This window comes from Pseudopipra pipra, chromosome 27, assembly GCF_036250125.1.
Source record: "Pseudopipra pipra isolate bDixPip1 chromosome 27, bDixPip1.hap1, whole genome shotgun sequence".
Lineage (NCBI taxonomy): Eukaryota > Metazoa > Chordata > Aves > Passeriformes > Pipridae > Pseudopipra > Pseudopipra pipra.
Genome location: NC_087575.1, coordinates 247,295 through 270,160, shown reverse-complemented (window position 1 = coordinate 270,160; position 22,866 = coordinate 247,295). Strand labels below are relative to the sequence as shown.

Sequence of the window (22,866 nt, the reverse complement as noted above, 5' to 3'; positions counted from 1 at the left end):
AGAACAGACTGAGTTGGAAGGGACCCACAAGATCATCCAGTCCAACTCCTGGTCATGCACAGGACACCCCAAGAGGCACACACTGTGCCTGAGAGGATCATCCAAACACTTGATGAGCTCTGGCACCCTTGGTGCTGCAACCACTGCCCTGGGGAGCCTGTTCAGTGCCCCACCACCCTCTGGGGGAAGAACCTTTCTCTAATATCCAACCTCAAACTCCCCTGACACAACTCCAGGCCATTCCCTTGGGTGCTGTCACCGGTCACCAGAAAAGCCCCAGCTCAGGGCTGGTGTCACGTTCCCTGCCCTGCCATCCCGTGCTGCCCAGTCCTCACTCACGGAGCACTTACTTCCTCCCCGGATATTTATAACCAGGCTGCCGTTGACAACTGTGCAGCCCCGGAGCTCCTGCGCCGATGTCACTGAGTCGATTGTCTTCTCCTTCCCAAAGTCACAGACCTTGGGACAGGGCCCCGCACAGGGCGTGCAGTGCAGGCTGGAAAACAAGACAGTTGGGATACAGGGATGATGCTTAACATGGAATGTCACCTGGGGCATCCCCAGCAATTCCCAAAAGCACTGGTGTCCTGGGAATACGTCATGGGATTCACTAGACCAGGTTGCTCCAAGCCCTGTCCAACCTGGTCCTGAAAAAAATTCTTTAAATTATCATTTCCACATTTCAAACATAAATCACTCCCTCTCTTCCTACATAACAGAAACCAGGACAAAGTGATTTTTGTTATTCTGAAGAGTCCATTCGCCACGATGCTGCTCAGTGCTCTACATACCAAGGGTTTCAAGACCAACAAACCCAGTCTTCATCCCAAGATCGTTAACCAAACATGTAATTGATGAGCTGGCCCTTCATCTGGGAATCCTCTGATTGAAGACTGTACATAAAGCTGCTTTAAAAAAGGCAAGTATGTGCTTTGTGCTCTGGGGAAATACTGCGAGCTCATCGCTTGCCCTGGTCGCGACACCACAAAAATGTGTTCCCAACTAGTTCAGAGAAAGAAATGCTCTAGGAAAAGCAGGGAACAGAGCTGTGAGGTCCCACTGGCAGCAGCCTGGAACAGCACGGGAGAGGCCATGGTGCTGTTACACAACCAGCAGAGCTACTTTGGGGCTGCTTGTTCATTTTTCTGAAAAGCAAAACAGGAAATGGCATAAAAAGTCCTGTTAGAGTGAATTCCCTGAAATTTATTATGGCAGGAGCAAATACATGCGATCACAAAGCTACCAATACTCATAGGAAATCTGACTCATCACAATATATAATGGTGTTACGGGACAAACAACAAAGTTTTCAGTGATAAACAGCTCAGCAACATAAATTATTTAATTCCTTTGTCGAAAAACCCTGGGAATAGACAGAATGGCTGTCTATTTTGTTTGTTACATTGTGCATTTATGTCTGGCACAGCTTGAACCTGCTCAATGAAAGTAATTACAGGGATGAGGGACAGATATTCTGAGAACGATCCACTCAAAGGATGCTGCACTCTTTTGATTAGCCATGACCTCTCCCTGTTGCACTTTCCAGCCACAACCTCTCCCTGTTGCGTTTTCCAGCCTAGCTTTCTGCCCTGAGGCTGCTCTAGAGGGGAGGAAAACAGGGCTGCTAAAGCCTCTCCACTGCCCATCTCCCTCCTCCCACTCTACTACAGAAAGACCGTTCCAATTTGAGGATGCTCTTCTTCCTTGTCCTCTCTCTCAATCTCCCTTTTCGCACCTTTTCCAAACTTGAGAGGGAACAAGGGAGGCCAAGGGAAGAATAAACTCCTAGCATATGGTAGGTTAGAGCTGTCTGCTTTTAATGGATTGAATTAGCAAGGTATTAGTTTGTAAATCATATTAAAGGAGACCAACCAGGTGATTGTTACAGACGCTCCAAAGCCGGAAACTTTTCTTGGTGTTCACAGAGAACACAAACCCCATGTCCAAGCGAGACGAAAGCACAGCCCCAAAAACCTCAGCATGGATTCTTTACCTGCAGACCATGTACTTACTTGCTGGAATTCATGATGTACCCCGAGGGGCACTCGTGGACACACTCATTGTTGTGGATGACATGACACCCTGACTCCCTGGCGTTCTTACACTTGTTGTGCAGCTCCTGGCAGAAGCTGAAGGTCACACAGCGCCAGCCCTCGAAGCGGTAGTACCCAGGGGGGCAGTTGTCCACACACTTCCCTTCCAGGTAGAAGTTGCGACAGGCCACGCACTTCTCGGGGTCGCTGGGCTCCGTGCAGTCCCCGAGGCACTCACTGTGACAGCACTGCCCGTCCGAGGTGCAGCCCTGGGACTTGCAGGCAGCTGGACAAACTGGGGAGAGAAAACATCAGAGGCAAGTGAGAGTCACAGAACAACCCAGTGATGTTGTGACCCTGAAAGCTCACAAGCTGTGGCACTTGGTCCTGCTTGCTTTGGTATCTTCCCTTTCAAAGAGGCAACCACAAAGCGCAGGTGCCTCATCTCCACTTTTCAGTGAAAATTCCACAGTTTAATAATGTTTTTGAAGAGTGTTATCATTCATCCTCACAACTCATTAATGCTCATCTTCAAAAAGAGAAAAGTGACTTTCCTTTTCCTGAGTTCAGCGCTATGAGGCTCCAGGAGAGCTTTGGTGACTCCAACACTATTTCCGAAGCTCGGGAGTGATCGGACTCTACGGTAAGAGCTGTAGAGTCCCAACCTGGGACAGCCTGTTTCAGCCAGAAAGTTCTTGCTTCTTAGTTTAAGAATTTTAAGTTTCCCATAGTAATGCTGTGAATAACACGTGTCCAACAATTCTTTTAACACAACCCTTCAGCTTTATCAGGAATTTTTTCCCATCTCTCTCTCATCCTGTCACCAGTTTCCCGGAGGAATCCTACTGCCCTGAACCAACACAAGCTCTTCGGTGACTCTCTCAACAGCTCCATAAAGAAGAACACCCATGAGTGTTATTGCTTGAGATTTTTATGGTTTATTTTTTAATTACCAATTACTTAGTGCCCCACAATACCTTTAACGAGCGGTTTGGGCTTTGAAACCAGTGGCACAGCCCAGAGCAAACACTATGAGTAACGCGGTGAGGAGCAGCTGAGCAAACCCAGGGAAGCTCCCGAGGGAAGGTCAGTCCTGCCCCTCAGCACCTCCACGCTCAGTCTTAGTGGTTCAAACAAGGCTGAACCGATTAAATCCAACTGCTTAATCCAGAACACGCCACAGAACTTCACGTCAGGAAGGACAGAACAAAGCTGCAATCAGCACTCTGAGAGCAAGAACCAACACCAAGCCTGGCTCTGACACAGCAAAAGGAAGGGCTTTACGTGGGGGATGTGGGTCTGGATTTATCCCCATCGTCTTTGGGATACAGCTGTGAATTGCCAAGGCACAGATCAAGACACCACCTTGTTCTCACTAAACCAGAGGGTTCTGTCTGAAGGTACAGCTGAACAGCTCCTGATGTCCTGCCTCAGTGAAGGGATACAGAGATAAGTCCTGAATTAACACCATCTGCCTCAAGATTCCCCAGGCTTTGTGTCCAATACTCAGTGTCAAAGCAGGAAGGGCTCCATTTGGGGAGGCCCCAGCCACCCTAGTGTTCAGGGGTGAAGTGTTATCTTTAATTTCTGGTTAACACATGTGAGCAGAGCAGTCATGGAACGTGGTGCAGTTTCATTCAGCCACAGAAGCAGCATGTGGGACCCCCAGTATGTGCTGCCCGTGTTTGGAGGATCCAATCCCCAGCTGTGGTTAGGAAGAAAATCCCCCTCCACCCCACGTTAAGGGATTGCAGAATTAAGTGTGGTAAAGCTGTTAATGCCATTCTTGGAATAAGCAGCAGTAGATGAGGTAGTAAAGATGAGCAACCACTAGTTTGTTCCAGCTGAGGAAGCATGAAATGGACAAAGTAGAAATTCTATCTCAAGGATAATTTAATCTCAAATATCTTACTGCTTCCATGTCAGTCACTCACTGCAGGTGTTTTCTCTGTGCATCCCTCACAATTCATCCATTAACAAGAAATACAGGACCGTGTTTCAATTAATTTTCTTTCATGCTGACCAACTTTTTGCCCTTTTCTAGCAATGTTTTGTGAATCTGTCACAACTGATTGAAATGCAACAGCCAAATAGCAGCAACTTGCAGATGACACCTTGTATTAGACTTAATATAAAATAAGAAGCTTGTTTTAAATAGTTATACATAGTCTTTTTAAATGGTTACACATGGATGTTTTAAATGGTTATACATTCCTTACCAGGCCATAGATGAGCACTGTCTAGCAACAGTTTATTTGAAATACTGGCAATAGAAAATTCCAGAATTTAGTCCAAAACATTATCAAACTTACTAATTCCAGTCTAAACTAAGGTTTATGGGTGGGGGAAAAGCCTGGGCTGTTTCTCCCACACCTCCCCTGACACAGAGATGTCCTGCAAGGACTCATACACTGTCTGGTACCTCCCTGGAGCAGGAACAGCATCCAGCTGGGAAGCAAACTGGGAAATGCAGGCAGGAATGGTTTGTGGGAGCCGGAGAGCGAGTGCTAGCAGCACAAGTCCCAGTGTTCCTGCAGAAGGATATTTTCCTGGGTTTTCAGAACTACAAAGTTTAAACTATTCAAAAGACAGCCCTTGTTTCCCAAGAAGTCAGGGGAACAGACGGGGAACTGGGAAAAGCTGGCCCTCATCCAAAGCTCCCGGTGACACATGGCACCTACTTAACATTCTGCCACACAATATTTTTATTTAATTTGTTATGGAAACTAATCTTCAAAGCCCTGTGCTTATTTACACATTTTGAACTCAGCTGCAAATATTCACAAGGTAGAAACTGCTTCAAGTCTCCACTCTAGAGGTTCTTAGAAGGTACAATTGAAATACTTTTAAACCGTTCTTAACGTTTCTCTTTTTCCTGTTCCACAAGCTTTTGATGCCTCAAAGACAGCTCAAAGAAAGCAAAGCACCCAAGGCAACAGCTTTTTTTCCATTAAGCACTCAAGACCAGAGATTGTCAATCACTATTTTGTGCAAATCCTCATTACCCAAGATCCTGAACAGATGTCGGTGTGACATTATCAAAGTCTGCATGTCAGGGAGTCATGTAAAACCTCTCCAGAGTATCTTCACTATGGCTTTTTATAACTAATACTACAGGTTTTGTGACTCAGACGGGTCAGATGGCAGGTTTTGTTTGGGTTTTTTGCTGCCATGTTGTGCTTTCACTGCAGGACTACACTGAATAGGTTTGTGCTGAGCAAGTGCACCCCAATTACCCCTTTGCCACTGAGGTCTGCAGACTCCAATAATTGTCTTTAGCCCATGTAAATTTGCCCCTTTGCAAAAAGACTGGCTCCTCAGAGCAGTGGTCACAGCCCCAAGGCTGCCAGAGCTCAAGGAGTGTTTGGACAACACTCTCAGGCACAGGGTGCGATTGTTGGGGTGTCCTGGGCAGGGCCAGGAGTTGGACTCGATGATTCTTGTGGGTCCCTTCTAACTCTGCATACTCTGTAATTCTCAGATGGCACTTTTAGAAGCTGTGGCATAACGTGGTACAATGTGAGGAGGCTCAGATGTGGCACCCACACCCTCCCAGCCTCTGGTTAATGCTGTGGGAGACTTTCGGGCAACGCAGTGCCCTGCTCTCAGTATGACAAAAAATTAACTCTCTTCATTCCTCATAGAAAATCAAAAGGGAACTTCATAAATCCCTGTGAGAGACAAGGGAACAGCTACTACAGGGAAGGGGCAGAAGCCACCACACCAAACCACAAAAGCTGCTGCAGAAACAAGGGCTGCAGCACCAGAGCAAAGCTGAGCAGAACAGCCACGACACCTCGGCAGCAGATCTAGAAGAACTGGACATTTAAAATCCCCGTCCCAAAGCTGACAAGCAGCCTGATTCCTAAATAACGTGCCCTGGACGGGGGAGAAACCGAGACGACACAAGATGTTCAAACCTGTTGTTCCATGGATGACTAAATATTTAACTCTCTGCAAATGTGGCTCCCAAGACTGAGGAAACAATGCATTTTCCAAACCTTTCTGATTAGGGATTCAGACAGACATTTCTTCATGGTGCTGAGGCCCAGCTGGGGGGAACAGAAGGCAGCAGAGTCAGCGCAAAGGAATTTCTACCTCTGTGATTGCTCCCATGTTTCACCACTTCCCTGTGCTCCAGGTGGAAACAAAACACACTGATACTGTAAACATATTCCTGAGCCAACACAGGTAACCAGGAGATCCATATTTAACAGGCAAGTCAATTAAGCATTAAGCTGTTCAGCTAATGAACAGTTTGTCTGAATACTGAAGTAAGATTAAAAACATTTGTGTTAGGTCTTTGCTACCAAAACAGTGAATTGTCCGAAAAAGAGGGAAAAAAGATCACTCAGGCTGAGTTTTGCTGTTCCTTTGTGATTCTCTGCCATTGGGTGGGTTTAAATAGAATCACAGGAGAATCACAAAATATTCTGAGTTGGGAGGGACCCACAAGGATCATCAAGTCCAAAATAGCAGTGTCCTGGGTGAGTTGAACCGGTATTCACAAGGATGGTGGTTTGGGTGTGATGAGAAGATGACAGTTCATTAAGGATAAATTCTAAACCACATGCATGAAAGTCAAGATGCTTCACATGTGCTGCCCAGGGACAGAGGTTCTCACATGATTTTGGGAACGATTTGTTATGGATCGACCTGATCTTTCTACGATGCAATAACAAGTCCAGCAACAAGGAGCAAACCCTCCTCGCACTGTCTGTTCCGAGTTACACAAGCTGTATTTTGATTACAGACAAGGCAATTAGGAGGCTCCAGATCCAACAAAGTCCAGGACAGAAAACAACTGTGGCAGGAGAACCGCCCTCAACCTCAGCCAATGCATTTGCTGCCTGCACAGGGAGGCATCCAACCGCCTGCTATCTGCACAAGGCAAACACATCTTAACCCTGCCAGCTCCCAAATGAGCCCTCGCCTCCCACCACGGGCACAAAACTCATCAGCCTAATGCAATTTAATGCAATTTAAGGGCTACCATGGGTTTTGATGCCCAGCGAGCATTTAATTCACATGGTGTATTTATAAGCAGGAGGAGGAAGGGAGGAGCGAGCCAGCACGAACCCCGCTTTGCCACAGCTTAAAATGCCTTCTTTGGCTGCCACACATATGGGCCGGTGCCAGAGCTGGGCTTAGGGTAACGCTGGATGACGTGCACACGCGTAGGATCCAAAGCCAGAGTCCCACAGAAACAGGATCGCAGAGCTCTGCACGTCCCCATGGCATTTTCCTCTTACTGTAAATGGCTGCGATATCTGACATATAAATTTATCCATGAGCAGCCCTGCACACACACACCCCCCCACACACACACACCCACACCCCCCCACACAGAGGATCCTACTCGAGTTACTCTCACAGAGGGAAGTGTAATTTATTTTCCTAACAGTGTCATGGCAATAATGAGCTCCACAGCAATGGGTTCTTGTGGTTCTAAACAAAAACAAAGCCAACAAGGGGAAAAAAAAAAAAAAAAAAGAAATGCAAGGACTAATCGCCCCCGGCAGTAACTCCTGGGAGTGTGTTGCAAGCATGTGATCTTAATTTAGTACTACAGAGCTTGGGCTTGTTTCCTGAGCTGCTGCGAGTGCTGAGTGGCATCGCTGTTATGGAAATCCATATGGATCTTACCTCCTTATAAAATGTATTAAATCCTGTTGTACATGCATAGTGTTTTTTAATTGATCGCTTTTCCTCAAGATTAACTCATACTCTTCCTGTCAAGACTCCAGATTCACAATGTTGTTGTGTCCCATTTGTTACAGGGTTCTAGAAACATAATTTTTACCCCTAAAACAATTTTTAACTTTTTTTACCCATGATCCTCTATTTCCTTATGAGTATTTATTTGATCTGAACATATCAAGACAACACCTAATCCCAGTGCATTAATGTGCCAAAAGGCTGAAAAGAGCTATTAAATTAAACAAAACTGTGTCCAATGAAGACTGGGTGTAAATCTAAAACCCACAGCAGAGAGTGTGGACAGAGGGTTGGTGCCAACCCCACTGGATGGTGGATTATTCCTTCAATTATTATTTCATGTCACCAAGACCAGAGAGGCAGAAACCTAAACCCCAAACCCACCTGCAGCAGTTCTGGGCTTTCCTGGACACACTGCTCCCAGGACACCACGATGGCATTAATGTGCCTGGGAGGAATAGGGTTGGAAAGGTCCAGTGGCCTGTAAAAAGCATAAGGACTTTTGATCACCTCAGTGACCAACAACAGCAGCTCTCCCAGCCCTTCCTGAATCTACAAAATAAATGCAGAAACTAGAACAGAACAAAAAATAAGAAGTTAACACGCTGCTCCCAAAATCCTGCTGGCAATGCCCAGATCAAGCAAAATTCAGGAAATATCACAAGATGCTCAAGTGAATTCGATGTCACTTATTCCCAGAGCTCAGCTGCTCTAACAACATTCATCCCTCCCTTTCTCCCAACACCAAAGACAGCGAAGGAACAACCCTCCCAAAAGCCACCGGCCCAGACACCGTCACCCACACGCAGGGCTGCAGTTCTCAGCACCAACTCAGGAAGGAGCAAGTGCCAAATAAATCCAAGATTTTACAATCAGCACTAAAATAAAGTGTTATTTATAAAATATTACAGTACATAATGCCATGACCCCACTGAACTGCGAGTTGGGAACGTTAGGAGGTCCCTATTTACACAGGAACAGATAAAATTAACTGCAGGTGCCTCCCTTCCCATGGACAGTGACTTCCAAAAACAACACACTTTCTACAACGTAAAGGAAACTCTTCCCATTGACATTTCTCAGGACAACATTACAACTCTTATCAGTGAGGATAAGAAAAAAATTGTTTCTCCTCCCAACCCTTTCACAAATTACGTGCTCGAGTGGAGCTACACAGAACCTCTCCAATATTCCAAACCGGAGCCGGTGTTCCCAGCCAGGAACAGCCACTACAGCTAAAGCCAGTGGGGATGCTGGTACTGTTGTGTGGACCTGTGAGGATCAGCAAACGTGAGTTCAGACAAGATAAAAGGGTTTGGAGCTCTGTGCCACCTTGTCCAGGCGCGATAGTGGAGGACTTGGAGGTCTGTGGAAGTTGTTGAATGGAGATAGGGGGAAAGGTTGAGTTGGGCTGTTTACAGAGGAAAGGGGTGGATAACAGGAGATCTCTCCAGAACCACAGTCCCCTCCATGCCAACCTTCTGCTGTTTAGACTGTGGAGTAATTTATTATCATCTGTACTACACCTGCTGGTGGGCATTTCTCTGGAATTTACGTATTTGCTCCTATGGGAATTGTGCCAGGGAACATGGAAAACATGCCACGAGGAGCTCACATAAACATGCACACATACGTATTCACGCCCATACTTTTATTTATATAATATATAAAATATGTTTATATCTAAGTCATCTCAATATGATGAAGCCCGGAGGAAGCCACCAATGGCAATGGATCCATGATGCCTTTGGTCACTTGTTCCTCATCTTCTTAGGAAGTGACAACCTTTGTAAATGAGCTTCTCCAGCTCCACACTGAGTGCACAATGTACTCAGTCCCTGTGCCCAGGTGTACAAAGCCCTGTGTGAATTCGGATCTAATGGCTGGACTTAAACAGCCCAACTATTGTCTCTTATTTTTAGGGATGGGACTTAGGCTACAACCCCTACAACCCTCAGCAATGCAAGTCCCTCAGCTTCTTCCACTGAACCTTCAGGACAGGCTGTCATTTAATGGATTTTCTAGACCTTTCTGTATCTCTCCCTTGAAGGTTTTCACTCCTGCTGTCCTCTGTCACCCCAACTATTTACGCAAGTAACTGGATGTCTCCCACTTGAGTATCCCTAACGTTGCCCAGTCAGAACAAAGATCCAAGAAACATCTTCTTTTCCTGTGTTTTATGCTCATGGTGCTTACACCATGGCTGCAAGTACCTCATGAGGTGAACTTACACAGCAAAGCATCTTGAGCTGAAAAAAATAGAACTAATAAAGAAATTAAAAGTCAAGATTAGGTCTGTTTGCATTCTCATGGCACCTTTCAATCAAGTTGATTTCCCAAGCAGGTACAAACAACTTGCACAAATCAGGCTAAAGCTGTTGGCCATCAAGCTCAAACTACCAAAACATGGAGTTTGATTTGAAAACACAGCAGCACTGTTAAAGGAGGGACAAGTGTCACAAAGTGCACACCAGGATAGCGACGAGAAGTTGTAAATACTTTACCCAGAGTCCACAACAGTGCTGTTGTGCCATTCCCTGGCAAGCAGATCAAGCCTGCTCCTTGTACTTTGTGTTCAAAATTACATGGGAGCTTAGCACAGTTAAGGGATCAGGAATAAGCACCCACTTCTACTTGCCGGCTTGTTTTTATTTAATATGTAAACCCCCAAAATTGACACTACATCTTCAGGCAAAACCTGGAGCCCACAGACAGTTATCTCTGTGGATAATACCCTGTGCAAATTGATACTAACTCCAGGCTTCGGTGCTGTCAGTGCCTTTGATGGCTTATAATTGAAGCAGATTAAGAAGCCACCACTCTGATTTCTGTCCCTCAGGTACCCAAGGACTGCAAGGCCAGAAGTTTCTGAGCCCCAGCCCCTCCCTGATTTGCAAAAGAGCCACTAAATGAAATCTGTCTCCCTACAAAAAGGAGCAGAAATGCTCAGAGCACCTCTGGGGAACATGGGGGTTTGTAAGGAGGAGTTCATCTTAAAGTAGTTTGTACCTCAGCCACCTCATATTGTAATTGATTCTCTACATCAGAAGAGACTACTTGTAATTTAGACCAAGACCAGAATATTTAACGTTAATTTGGAGCATTTTCCTGTAAAGCTTTGATCATAATTTTACTCCCAGCAACGAGGCTGTTTTCCTGTTGTTATGGTTCGTTAAATTTCAATCCTTATAACAACCTGAGGATTTGGTGTTATCATTCAATGGTTCATGCCACCTGGGAGCCTCATGAAAGCTTCACGTTAATATTTAACTATATATTACTCTCCAATGTACAGCACCTTGCAAACATCCCTCTTCACTTTTAATTGAATATAAAGTCTCTATTTTGAATACAGATCTCCTCTCTGAACCAACAGGATGTGAACCACCTCTCCCAAATCAGTGCTGGGGGCAAGTGTCTCATCTCACCAATTTATTTCTTAGTGATGGGCAGCAGGGACTGACCAGAATAAGGAGTCAGCAGGTCAGTGCTTAGTGAGAGAAGGTGCTGCATCAGGACAAGACACTAAGGCAACAGCTGGAGCTGTGTCAGGGCAGTTTGGGAGGGGTATCAGGAAAAGGTTCTTCCCCCAGAGGGTGCTGGGGCACCAACCAGGCTCCCCAGGGCAGTGGGCACGGCCCCAAGGCTGCCAGAGCTCCAGGAGGGTTTGGACAACGCTCTGAGGGACAGGGTGGGATTGTTGGAGTGTCTGTGCAGGGCCAGGAGTTGGACTGACGATCCTTGTGGGTCTCTTCAAACTCAGGATATTCTGTATTCTCTGATTCTAGGAGCTGGTACCTGAGAAACAGAGACAAGACCCACAGAGGGGCTTTAACATATGGTCATGGTTTAAGACCAAGGTCCATCTGATTTTTCCAAACACAGGTCTAAGACAAGTTATTACTTTTACCTACAAACCCCATCCTGAAAATGAGGAGTGATAGGATTAAGGCACAAGGCGAAATGTCTAACCTTTGCTTTCTGCAGAGATAAGGGAGGGACAAGATTCCTTTCCTCAAGGCCACAGGGAAGGATGTGGTAGTAAATAAGCCATGAAAGAACAAAAGCTAAGCTGACACAGGCAGCTGTGTGGGGCTGAGGAAGATGGAATTTTAGATATGTTATTGTAAATGTAATCCGGACACACAAAATAACAAATCTACACCAAAAAGCACACAGAGTTCACAGCAAATAGGAGAATGGAGCTGTCCGTAACTGGGAAAGGTAATGAAATGGGCGGAAGTATAAGATTAACCACAAGGAGATTACGCTGATAACTAATGATCTACACAGAAATGTCAGGTAGAGGTTAAAATTTTAATCTGGGCAAATTTCACGGTGCATTTCATGAAGTGTAAACATCGATACTGAAAGCGAATTTGTGTTTGTGGGTGACGAGGCTGAAAACAAGCAGAGAGGAAAATGGAACAGGACTTATCCCAGATCCCCCTTCCCACCTCACCTCCCAGAAAGGATGAGGAGAGAGAAAGGTAAAGTATCACCTGAAGGCCAGTCATGCAAAGAAATATCTGGAGGGTGGATTTTCCCGGGAAGCAGAGCTAGCTAGCTCTACCAACCAGATCTTTTTTCCTTCCTTAAATTACCAGGACACATAAACCATTCAGTGTGCAGTCATTTAGCTTGCTGCCCAAATCCACGTTAGCCAGGGAATGGGATCACAATGCCAGTCTCTGTCCCACTGCAGTCACTTCGAGGATAAAGGGCTCTGCTCTGTGCCAAGGAGAGTATGACCACCGGAGACAGCAGTGCACGGATGGCGACTCCAGGGCTCCAGCAGCCTCTCCCAGCAGGCAGAGTCCTTGGAAGAAGCTGCTGGGCAGCTGCCCTCTCCCAGCACAGCCCAGCCTGGCAGGAATCAAATCAGAACAGTCCTACCCCGAGCGAGCAGCCAACGCAGTCAGGACTCACCTCAGGGCTAACACACAGATCCTCCAGTTACCAGTTATTTCCCACGTAGATACCTCCAAAACTCAACAGTGTCCAGCATGTCTTCACTCATTTCATAGGTGTTGTGGTTTTCCCTGAACTTACAATAGTTTTTTCCAAAACAATATTTGAACTGTAGAAAGGAGAAATCACAGAATCACAGAATATGCTGAGTTGGAAGAGACCCACAAGGATCATCAGTCCAACTCCTGGCCCTGCACAAACAACCCAACAATCCCACCCTGTGCCTGAGAGCGCTGTCCAAACTTCTTGAGTATCTCATTACCAGGTACACAAGTATCAAATACACCAATTATTTGCACGCATACAAAATTCTCTCAGCTACTGGGGTTGTTTTGGCCTCCTCAGCTCCTGCCCATTAATCTGTTCACCCTCCCCTTTTCCCAAACCTCTGTGCATGCTCGCCACAGTTTATTTCGAGGTATAAGAATTTCCTTAGCAGTACTGAAATAGATACTGCTTGCCTGCAGAGCCAAGCAATGTGCAATGTATTTTTATTTACTACTCGCCCTCGTCATCCTCGGCATACCAGCATGCCCATTTTCAACTAATTCACTGTATAAGAATATGTGGCACTGCATAAACCCTCTAGCTCAGCTCTCCCCAGATATCCACATATCCTTTGGCTTACCAGCTTCTCCTTGCAAACACACTGACCCTTAGAGTTTTTTGTGACCATGCCACATCCCTTTGCTGCTCTAACCCAAGTGAGAAGTGATAAAAATGACCAAAAGGCACACAAACACAACCCCGAGGAAAAAACCAAAAAGCTGGAGATGAGTAAAAAAAACATTAACTACATTGCACAAGCCACCCTTGGAGGCCATTAATCTGTTTCTCCTTGTAAACTATGCAAGAGAGAATTGTAATCTGAAGGTATTTCATGCCAAACCAGTTGTGCCATCTCAACAAGGCCAACGACGGGGGAACTGGATCATCCCAAGTTACATTAAACTCAGGGGAGATCTGAGTTTCTCAATCCTTCTTCCACAATAGTTAAAGGCTCCAACTGTCAATGGTCAGAACTGTGAAAATTCTGCTTTATCTCATCCCACTGCCTTGGTGAGCTCTTGAAATAAAACTGACTGTCATTAAGGTCACTTTGTTCAATGACAAGGAAGTGGAGGAGTAGCAGAAGTCTCATTATCTGCCCGTGAAGCTGCGCTCAGCTATGGAGAGGAACAGGATCTGCTGACATCACCCGGCCGTGCTGGCGTGCGCCACAGTGCTAAAAACCTTCAGCTTCGGGGATGTTGGGAGTCAGCTATGGTCTAATCACCAGTCACCATCAGCACTGTCCACTGCAGAGCAATTAGGACTATTCAGAGCTGCTCTAATTGATGCTACAGCCATGGATCCCTCAGCAGGCAGTTACTGTGGAAACATATGGAAATCACCTGACAATGGACAGAGTCCTCTGTGGGGGGAGGGGGGGGAATCACACAAAACAGCTTTATCGAGCAAGAAAAAGAGATGGCACTCTCCTCTACAAGAAACCTGAAGCCATATCAGTTTCTCCAGGGACAAAGGGTCTTTTTCTTAAGCGAGCTTTGGAAGTTTCATGTCTCAGCTTGGAGCTGACAACACAGGAGTCAATCTGCTACTGGAAGGGAGCCCAAGAAGTTTTGGAGATGCCCCCCAGTCCATCCACCTTGTCTGAGGCCACATCAAACATTTCCCCTAAGACATTGCTGATGGTTGTTTGTCTAAACCCATCTTACAGTTAAATTCTGCCTCGAGGCACTTCCTGCATTCACCAGTTGAAGTTTATTGAAGTCACAGAGAAGGGCCCAGAACCACCCAAGAACAGTTGGCAGTGCCAAGAATAGACTGGTGGTACCAAAGTCCATATCCAGCACTTGACTTGCTGCAGAACACTGAGTACAAAGCAAAACACTTGACAGTTGATTGCTGAGTCCTGCTCAGTCTCCCCCAGCACCAAAGTGAGTGCGTATTTGAACCTGTGCTACTTCAAATCAGGCCTTGGGTGGATGGACATGTTACCACAGCGGAGAGTCACTGGCAAATCTGAGCACCGAGAGACCTAAAGCATGTTTGAAAAACACAATCTGGACTTCTTTTTGTTATCACAGATTAGAGCATGTGGAAAAACAACACGCTCTTCCTCGTTGCTGATCAACAAGAGCCGTTATGCAGCAGCTCCTCCTCTCACCAGCGGAGCCATGCAAAACAAGGGGACATTTTTCTTATCACACCCTCCAAATTCACGCACTCAAAGGAGAACATTTTATATTTCCCAGAACAAAAACTGACTCTTGATGCAGATACCAAGTTCGAATAGACTGGTTTTGTGGACTAGAAACTGAGTATCCAAGCACCGAGAGAGCAGCCAAACATTACACGAATTATTTAAGCAGCCCTGGAGATAAGATTATTAGAGTGTGGAAGAGAAGCTCAAGGAAAAGGTAATCTGCACACGGCATTTCTTTTGCTAATTTAATAATTGTGCAGACACTGATGAGGTGAGAAGTTGTTTCAGATAAAGCACCAGTTTCCCCATAAATGCTTTTTCCTGAAGTCTTTAGGTAAGACTGTACCATATGCTACACTTCCCCTCTGCCAAAAACACGGATTCCTGGAGCCTAAAATCCATGGAATTGAAAGAACAGAGAAACAGTTTATGGAGCTTTAAAGGCTTCACTTCAAGTACAGTTTTAAAACAAAAGCCTTATTCCTTTAAGCCATGTTAAGGCTCCTCTGGGCGAGACTTTCAGACAGTCAGACATCACACTGAGGAGTTCCATTTCCTCTCTGGCTTTTGGGAGCTTTTGAGGGGTACTTAAAGGGAACTCTTGGACTCCTTCATCCCCAGCTGAAGCTGTGTAAACACATCAGTGTGATCAGCCTGACTTCAGAAAGAAGACATTCAGAAAAGACTGAAGACCAGAAAAAACAACCCTGTTCATTCTATTAAATCATTGTTTTCACTACCCAGAGAATATAATTGGATTGTCTTCACAGAAAAAACAAGGAGAACATTTGTCTAATACTCAAATTTTAATGAATCCTTCCACTGCTCATGAAGTATTAAAACTCTTGCAGTGTTGTAACACAACATGGATGTCCTTAATGAAGTTGAAAATGGCAACAGAAAAATGCTTCATTATCCCAGGATGTCTGTGGAATTGCATGTGCCTTATTCCTGGGAAACCCAAAACACAGGGATAAAGCTTCCTGCATCATTCCTGAGATTTTCCAGTCAAGCCCACTTTCAAACCCAAGCATCCTTTATGTACTTCTTCAATCATAAAATGCTGCTGATATGACAGAGTCTGTCTGAAGCCTCTGTGTGAGGGATTTCCCAGTGCCCAGGTCAGAGCAATAGCTGGAATTTGATTTTTCCTTGCTGCAGGTTGCTCAGTAAACTCTCAGTTACTGCAGATATTTCAGAACGAACAACTCAGAGCTGATGGCATCTCCCTCACATTATCGGAAGTGACGCTGCCAAATTCAGACAGACCAAATAATCCATCCCTGGAACACCCAGTGTCATTTGGACTCTTCACATCAATGGGGGAAAAATCAGCCAGCAAATGGGCAACCCCATTTTGTGTCATCAGACTGCCACATGATAATGTCACATCCTAGCACTCAACTCCTTCCTCTCAGCAGGAAAGGTGCATCTGTCCCTGCACCACTGGAACACCTTGGAGAGCCCAATCCTTCCATCCCATGGTTACTTCCCTGTGACCCCACAGGGATTACACCCTTACACTGCTGTGTGCTGCTAATGTAATTAAACTCCAACAGCTGCAAACCCAGAGAAAGTATCAAAAATTAAGTTGGAAATTGCAGCCACACAACTCCAAGCCGTGCTTGCTCCCTTGCCCTGTGAACCTTCCCTTCCTCACACTCCTACAGTCCAACAGGCTTTGTTCTGATGAATACATTGGGACCAACCTCCTCCCTCCATGCCCCAGACAATTCACATTTTAAAAACCACTACATGAGGAATTGTGCTCAGGGGTCAGATCAAAGCGAACTGAGAGAAGCACGAGGGACCAGAAACCAGAACCGCAGAGTTTACTGCTCAGTCTGAAGGTATTTTCTCTGATCTCTGACAAACTTGCTCCCTAAGTTGCCTTAACTCTGTGTGTTGACTTAAAAACCATCAGTCTTGTGCTGGAACTTGAGCTCAGGCTCAGCTCATCACATCAGAGACCCGAAATTCCAGCATGGCCGCACACCAGCGGCAGTTCTGTGGGAGTCCCAGGTGACCAGCACTAGGATGTGTGCAGCTCCAGAAGCCTCTAAATTGCACAAAAAAAAAAATGGAGTAGTTCTACAAACAGATTGAAGAAATTCCTCTTTCCCAGCTAAAAAGACCTTGCAAATTTTAGTGTTCATCAGACCAATCTCGCTAAATACCTGTCACCCTCATTAGGACTATGAACAAGGGTCATAATTCCTGACAAGGGTCTTAACTCCTGACAACTCACCTGCCCAGTCCCTGTCAGTCCTTCAGCACCTGCAGTGTGGCAGCTGATGTCTGCAAAAGCTTAAACTGCCCGAATCACAATTCCAGTGGAGCAGTATTTCTTGACACCCTTAAAAAAAAGCACCTCTAACCTGATACACAAGATTAAAATCACTTTTTTTTTTTTTCAGGAGTGCACCAAAATGATGACAATGAAAGCACACACACCCTGAGTTCTTTAAAAATAAGTAGAAGAAAATTAACCCCAACATTATTTTAACCGGACTTTCTTTCCAAGTCTTCTGTGGGTTTTTCTTCATAACATCATCTTCCTCCAACCCCTCAAGGTGCCCAGGAGGCAGCCTCTGTGCAGGGAAATAAGCACAATCTCAAATTAAGGAATTCCCATGGAGGGTACAAAAGCTCCATGTTAGTCCATGGAATCCTCTTGCCCTGCCCGTGTCACAGAATGACAGAATTCCAGAATATCCTGAGCTGGAAGGGACCCACATGGATCATTCAGTCCAACTCCTGCCCTGCACAGACACCCCAACAATCCCACCCTGGCCCTCAGAGCATTGTCCAAATGCTCCTGGAGCTCTGGCAGCCTTGGGGCCGTGCCCACTGCCCTGGGGAGCCTGGTTGGTGCCCCAGCACCCTCTGGGGGAAGAACCTTTCCCTGAGATCCATCCCAACCCTCCAGCACAGCTCCAGCTGTTCCCTCAGGTCCTACCCCTGGTCACAGAGAGACTGTCCTTCTCAATAGCAATTCTAAACCTATTTTGAAGAAGGAAGAAGGAAATTCCAATGATAAAACTTTCTGGACATGAACAGGTGCCGAGTGTCCCGCCCTGTTTTGTCAGTTCATTTAAATCTAGATTTACAAGGAATCCAGACTCTTCACATGAAACCATTATACCCACTCAGTCAACATTTAAGTACCACATGGAGCCAAAGTTAAATCTCTGTTTGTTTTACATGTCACAAGCCAAAATAAAGCCATGCTGACGACTCTCCAATGACGTCAGCCCAGTGCCCCTCAGTACCCTCTGCTAAAAAATCAAGATAAAGGCTCTGAAGGCACAGGGCTGTGATCCAGTATCTCCCTGCACACTTATGCAATACCAGAAGAAAACTTGGGACCCAAGCCTGGAATAACTAAAGGTTCATCCCAAGCAGCTCAGGCAGGATCCCCACAACCTTCCCTGACTCAACCTTTTTTCTCTCCCACCCACTGGCCCTAATTAAGCAGCATAAACACCCCAGCAAGTCCATTCACATCCCTCCAATGGGAACTCGCAGACAATTATAGGATATAATTGGGAAGTCTAATCATTGAACTTGTACCCAGCTATTGTTACAAAGCTGAGAGGAGGGTGAGTGTTGCTTCCTCCAGGACATGGTTGGTTATTCCCCAGCTCTGTAATTAATCAAAAGGTCCTGAAATCCTCAACCTTTCAGTGAGAAACAGTCTTTGTGCTGGTCACACCTGGGGGGTTTTGACCTTTTTTGTGTTTAGTTTTGTAGTTTTTGTGTTTTGTTGGCGTTTTTTAAACACAAAATTTATTTACAAAGGCAATCCCTGTCAAATCCAATTCCTGACAGAGAAAGATGTTTTAGAAAACTTTGCCAAGTGACATATTTCAGTGAGTCTGCTCACACTCTCTGAATACACTTCTTTGTATGGACCCAACAGTTCACAATCTCTTTACTGCCTTGAACAACAAATATTTCCAGTTCTTTCCTTGCAAAATCAAAGAATATTTTACCATCATCCAGCTTAAATTTATTTTGCTCTATTTGCCTAAATTCGTGAAGGGACATCAGAATTCCATCTGATTTAGAATACTCTAATAATTAATTACAAGTTTTAATATTTAAAATACAGAACAACTGTTCTTGCCTTCATGAAGGAGGGGTGAAGAGAGGAAAACATACAGGACATATAAGCTGGCTAATTCCTTATCCTCACTTACAGCACCAAAGCACCCCGAACATCCAGTAGGATTTGCTGTGAAGGAAACATCTCCTCCTCCCTGAGCAAACACCTCACACCACGTGAACCATTTCCTGCTCTCCCATTCAGGCATTAACACACATTAACTGTCGCTCAGAATTATTACTTTATTATTGTTTTTACATTCTCTGACTTCCCATGTCCATGCCTGTGCCCAGACAATGGTATTTTGGTGTCTGCCAAGTGTGCTCGGTCTCCTGTATTTTATCTAACAAAGGGTAGTGCAGGTTCCCTTGTTTAAGCAAATAAGGAACTGCTCTTGGAGCAGGATAAGTAAGTGTTGTACCTGAAGCACTTGTGGCACAGCACCCTTGGCACTCACAAGGGCCAGCGTCACCACTGAGGATCGAACAGGGGTTTAAAAACATCTCCAGTAACGTCAGTGCTGAGCCACTGCACGTGAAGCCTTAAACTCCTCTCAGCCTCCTCAAGGGCCCAGACTTAAATAACAAGTGTTTTGGAGAGAGGGCTAAGGGTAAAAGAATTAAAATAGCAACTCAGATCAAACCAGATGAAAACTTTTTCAGTTTTCACTGTATCAGCAGCAAAATACCTCATTCTCCTTTTTAACTCATAAAAAACCTCTTGCCTTGACAAGACCTCTGTCTATGTGGAGGAATTATCTGTATTTAATGTGTATTAACTGTCAGATGAGTAATTTTTCTATGATGTTATTTTTCCAAAGTTCTAAAGATAAAAAGGATCAGACAGTGTGGTTGGGAATTGTGACAGGAGAAGAAAATCTTCACTCCCAAGTAAAGGTGCAGCAGTGAAGAACCTGAAGAAACATCAGTGTGGTGAGACCACGGGAGCTGCAGCTGCGTGTGAGAGGATTTCTCAGTGAGTTGAAACCTTTTTGTATTGAAATCCTACAGTCTTGTGTCACCCCAGGGTAGTGGAGAAAAGCTACTTCTTCATAAGTTTTTTTTGTTGTTTTTAAAGTAGAATACTCTTAAATAGCCATTTGTATGGAGGGACTGTTTCCACCCCTTTTCCCCCAATTCTGGGCTGTATCACACCCCCAAGCACCATAAATCTCTTTACTACTCTTAATAAGTTCAAGTGAATTAGTTTAGGGTGTCTCAGTGTTGGTGAACACCCCAACAACCCCAACCAGGGGCCCTCAATGAAGCTGTTCCTTGGCAGGGGTCAGCACAGACACCCTGGTGAGATTATCTGGTGTCAACTTCCATCTGGCTTTTGTCAGGGCTAGCAAAGAGAAAAAAGGCAGCTCTTATCAGATCTCCAAATAAAAGGAGCACTTCCACTACTACTTCATGTAGTAGCAACTGCAAAAATTTCCTTTGTGTTTGAAGCTTTAAAAATATCTTGCCCTTGGGGTTGGCTGAGTCTGTTCAGTGCTTCAAGCCCCCTTTCCCATACAAAGGTAATAAAACCAAGCTGATGGTTACAGACATTCCCAGCACATAAAAATTACAGGAAGCTGTTGCTAAGTAATATAAACACCACAAAATGTTTCCCACACACACCTCTGAACTTTGTTATTCAAACCTGCCTTGAAGACATTCAGAGTTGTACAGTTTCTGCTGGCATTGCTCTCTCTGAAAGCCCTCGGTGCTATTTCACAGTAGTTGAAGGACATTTCAGGCTGAGCAATTTTTTCCTCAGTGCTTTGTCATGTTGCTTGTACTTCCTCACCTGTCCCCTATCTGTCACAGAATTTTCCCTGGATAAATCACAGGAAAATTAAAGAAAGATTAGGTTGTGTCCCTTTGTCTCCAGATCTGCTTTCCCAACATCACAGAAAGAAAAAAAAATATCATGGAATATCCTGAGCTAGAAGAGATCCACAAAGATCAGAGTCCAACTCCTGCTTTGCCCCAAAAATCACAGCCCAAAATCTGGACAAACATTATTATCTTCACACAGAATCTTTCTTTAGCAGCTCCTCTACATGTCAGTTATTCCAGGCTGTCATCCCTTCCATCTGCTGTTTTATGTCCCCTTCAATGGGCCCTAATTGTTTCATATACTTTCCACAAATTTAGTATTCTGCCACAACTTCCAAATTGCACTAATTGAGAGACAACTTTTGTTTTTAACACACAAAGCAAGATAATAAATGAAAGAAAGAGTCTGTCAACAGACCTGGAATGGCCCAGACACTTAGTAACTCACATTTCCTGGTAATGAGAAATCCCAAGACCAAGAATAGATTCCTGCAAAGGTTTCGTTCGGGATGAACAGAACTTGAATTTCATCATATCCTCTAAAGAATGAAGTCTGTATTTCATAGAACTATAGAATGAATCCTAAAATGGTTTGAACTGCAAGGGACCTTAAAGCCCACCTTGTTCCACCCCTGCCATGGGCAGGGACATCTTCCCCTATCCGAGGTTGCTCCAAGTCCTGTCCAATCTGGCCTTGGACACTTCCAGGGATGGGGCAGCCACAGCTGCTCTGGGCAACCTGTGCCAGGGCCTCACCACCCCCTGAGTAGGGAATTTCTCCCTGATATCCAGCCTAAATATTTCCTCTTTTAGTTTAAAACTATTCCCCTTTTTCCTATCACTATCTGGCCCTATAAAAATTATTTCAGACATCCATCCTTATATTCCAGGAATGTGGCCCTTCAGTATCCACCAAGGGACTGTCTGAGATTGCAGATAATTTTCCTGGTAACTTTTATTTGGCCATTCTACTTTTCCTTCCTGTTACCTTACTCCACTTCCAGATGACCCAAAATGCAATAAAAGGCTGAACTTGACTTTATAATTACACTGTCAAACCCAGCAAACTGCTAAAAGTTTTGTATGGACAGAGCAGCCTGAATGCAGAGGGAACTGGCAGGAAATCCTATTTCAGAGGGAATTGTTCCTTCCTCAAGTGGAGTGACAGACACATAGAAAGAAAAAAAAAAAGTGGAAAAATGCAAAATACGAAAATCATGTTTGGCAGATCCAGACCAAGGTCTAGGACGTGGCATTTCCAGCATTTTTGTTGTCTGCATTCTTCAGCAAAGACTCTCTCTGCAGGAACGTGCTGCACAGAACCAAAAAGTGTGGTTTTATGGCAGTAAAAGTAAGAACACATGGGGAAAAAAACCTGTTAAAAATGTGAGTGGAGAGGTACAAAACCCACAGAGCAGGAACAGCACTTGGCTGCCATAAACAGCATCAGGCTAGACCCAAATTCCAACCAGACTACATATTTCCCTCCCTTCCTACCCAAAATATAACATGAGTTGGCCTTAACTGAACCGACTTGCTTTTCACACCAACACAAGTGACTTAGGGGAAAAAAAAATAAAACCCCGAGGAAGCACATCCCGACGGATCCCAATCCATGGTGAATCCACCTACACACCCCTACACTCAGACACAGATTCCTCAATATTGAAACTGGTTTTTTAAAGGGTGCAGTTGCCCACAAATGATTTCAGTTCCTCCCCACTGGTTTCATCCCTAACCTTCGCTCCAATGTCTGGAAGAAGATCCTTTACTTTGTTGTCTCCAACATGTTATCACCAAGTGAAAAAAATTTCCGGGCTGGAATTGTAGCTGCAAGGATGATTCAGAGCCCTGGATGTGTGCCTTGGAGATAATTCTATGCTGTAACTGAAAGTTAGTCTTGGAGTTAACTGGGATCTTTGGGCTGATTAAATAAATACCAAAGAGGCAGGATGGTGGGAGGGATAATGGTAAGAGACCACGGAGAGCTGGCAGGGGAAG

At 45.0% G+C, this 22,866-nt stretch overlaps 1 protein-coding gene across 1 annotated transcript in view; it reads right to left on the bottom strand.

Annotated features, from left to right (window-relative positions):
* Positions 1-22,866, bottom strand: part of INSR (insulin receptor) — a 58,866-nt gene that overhangs the window by 23,851 nt on the left and 12,149 nt on the right. The window contains exons 3-4 of the mRNA XM_064637187.1: positions 2,013-2,328; positions 351-496 (exon numbers count right to left, since the gene is read on the bottom strand). Of these exons, the coding sequence (XP_064493257.1) occupies positions 351-496; positions 2,013-2,328 (462 nt within the window). The remainder of the gene's footprint in view (positions 1-350; positions 497-2,012; positions 2,329-22,866) is intronic.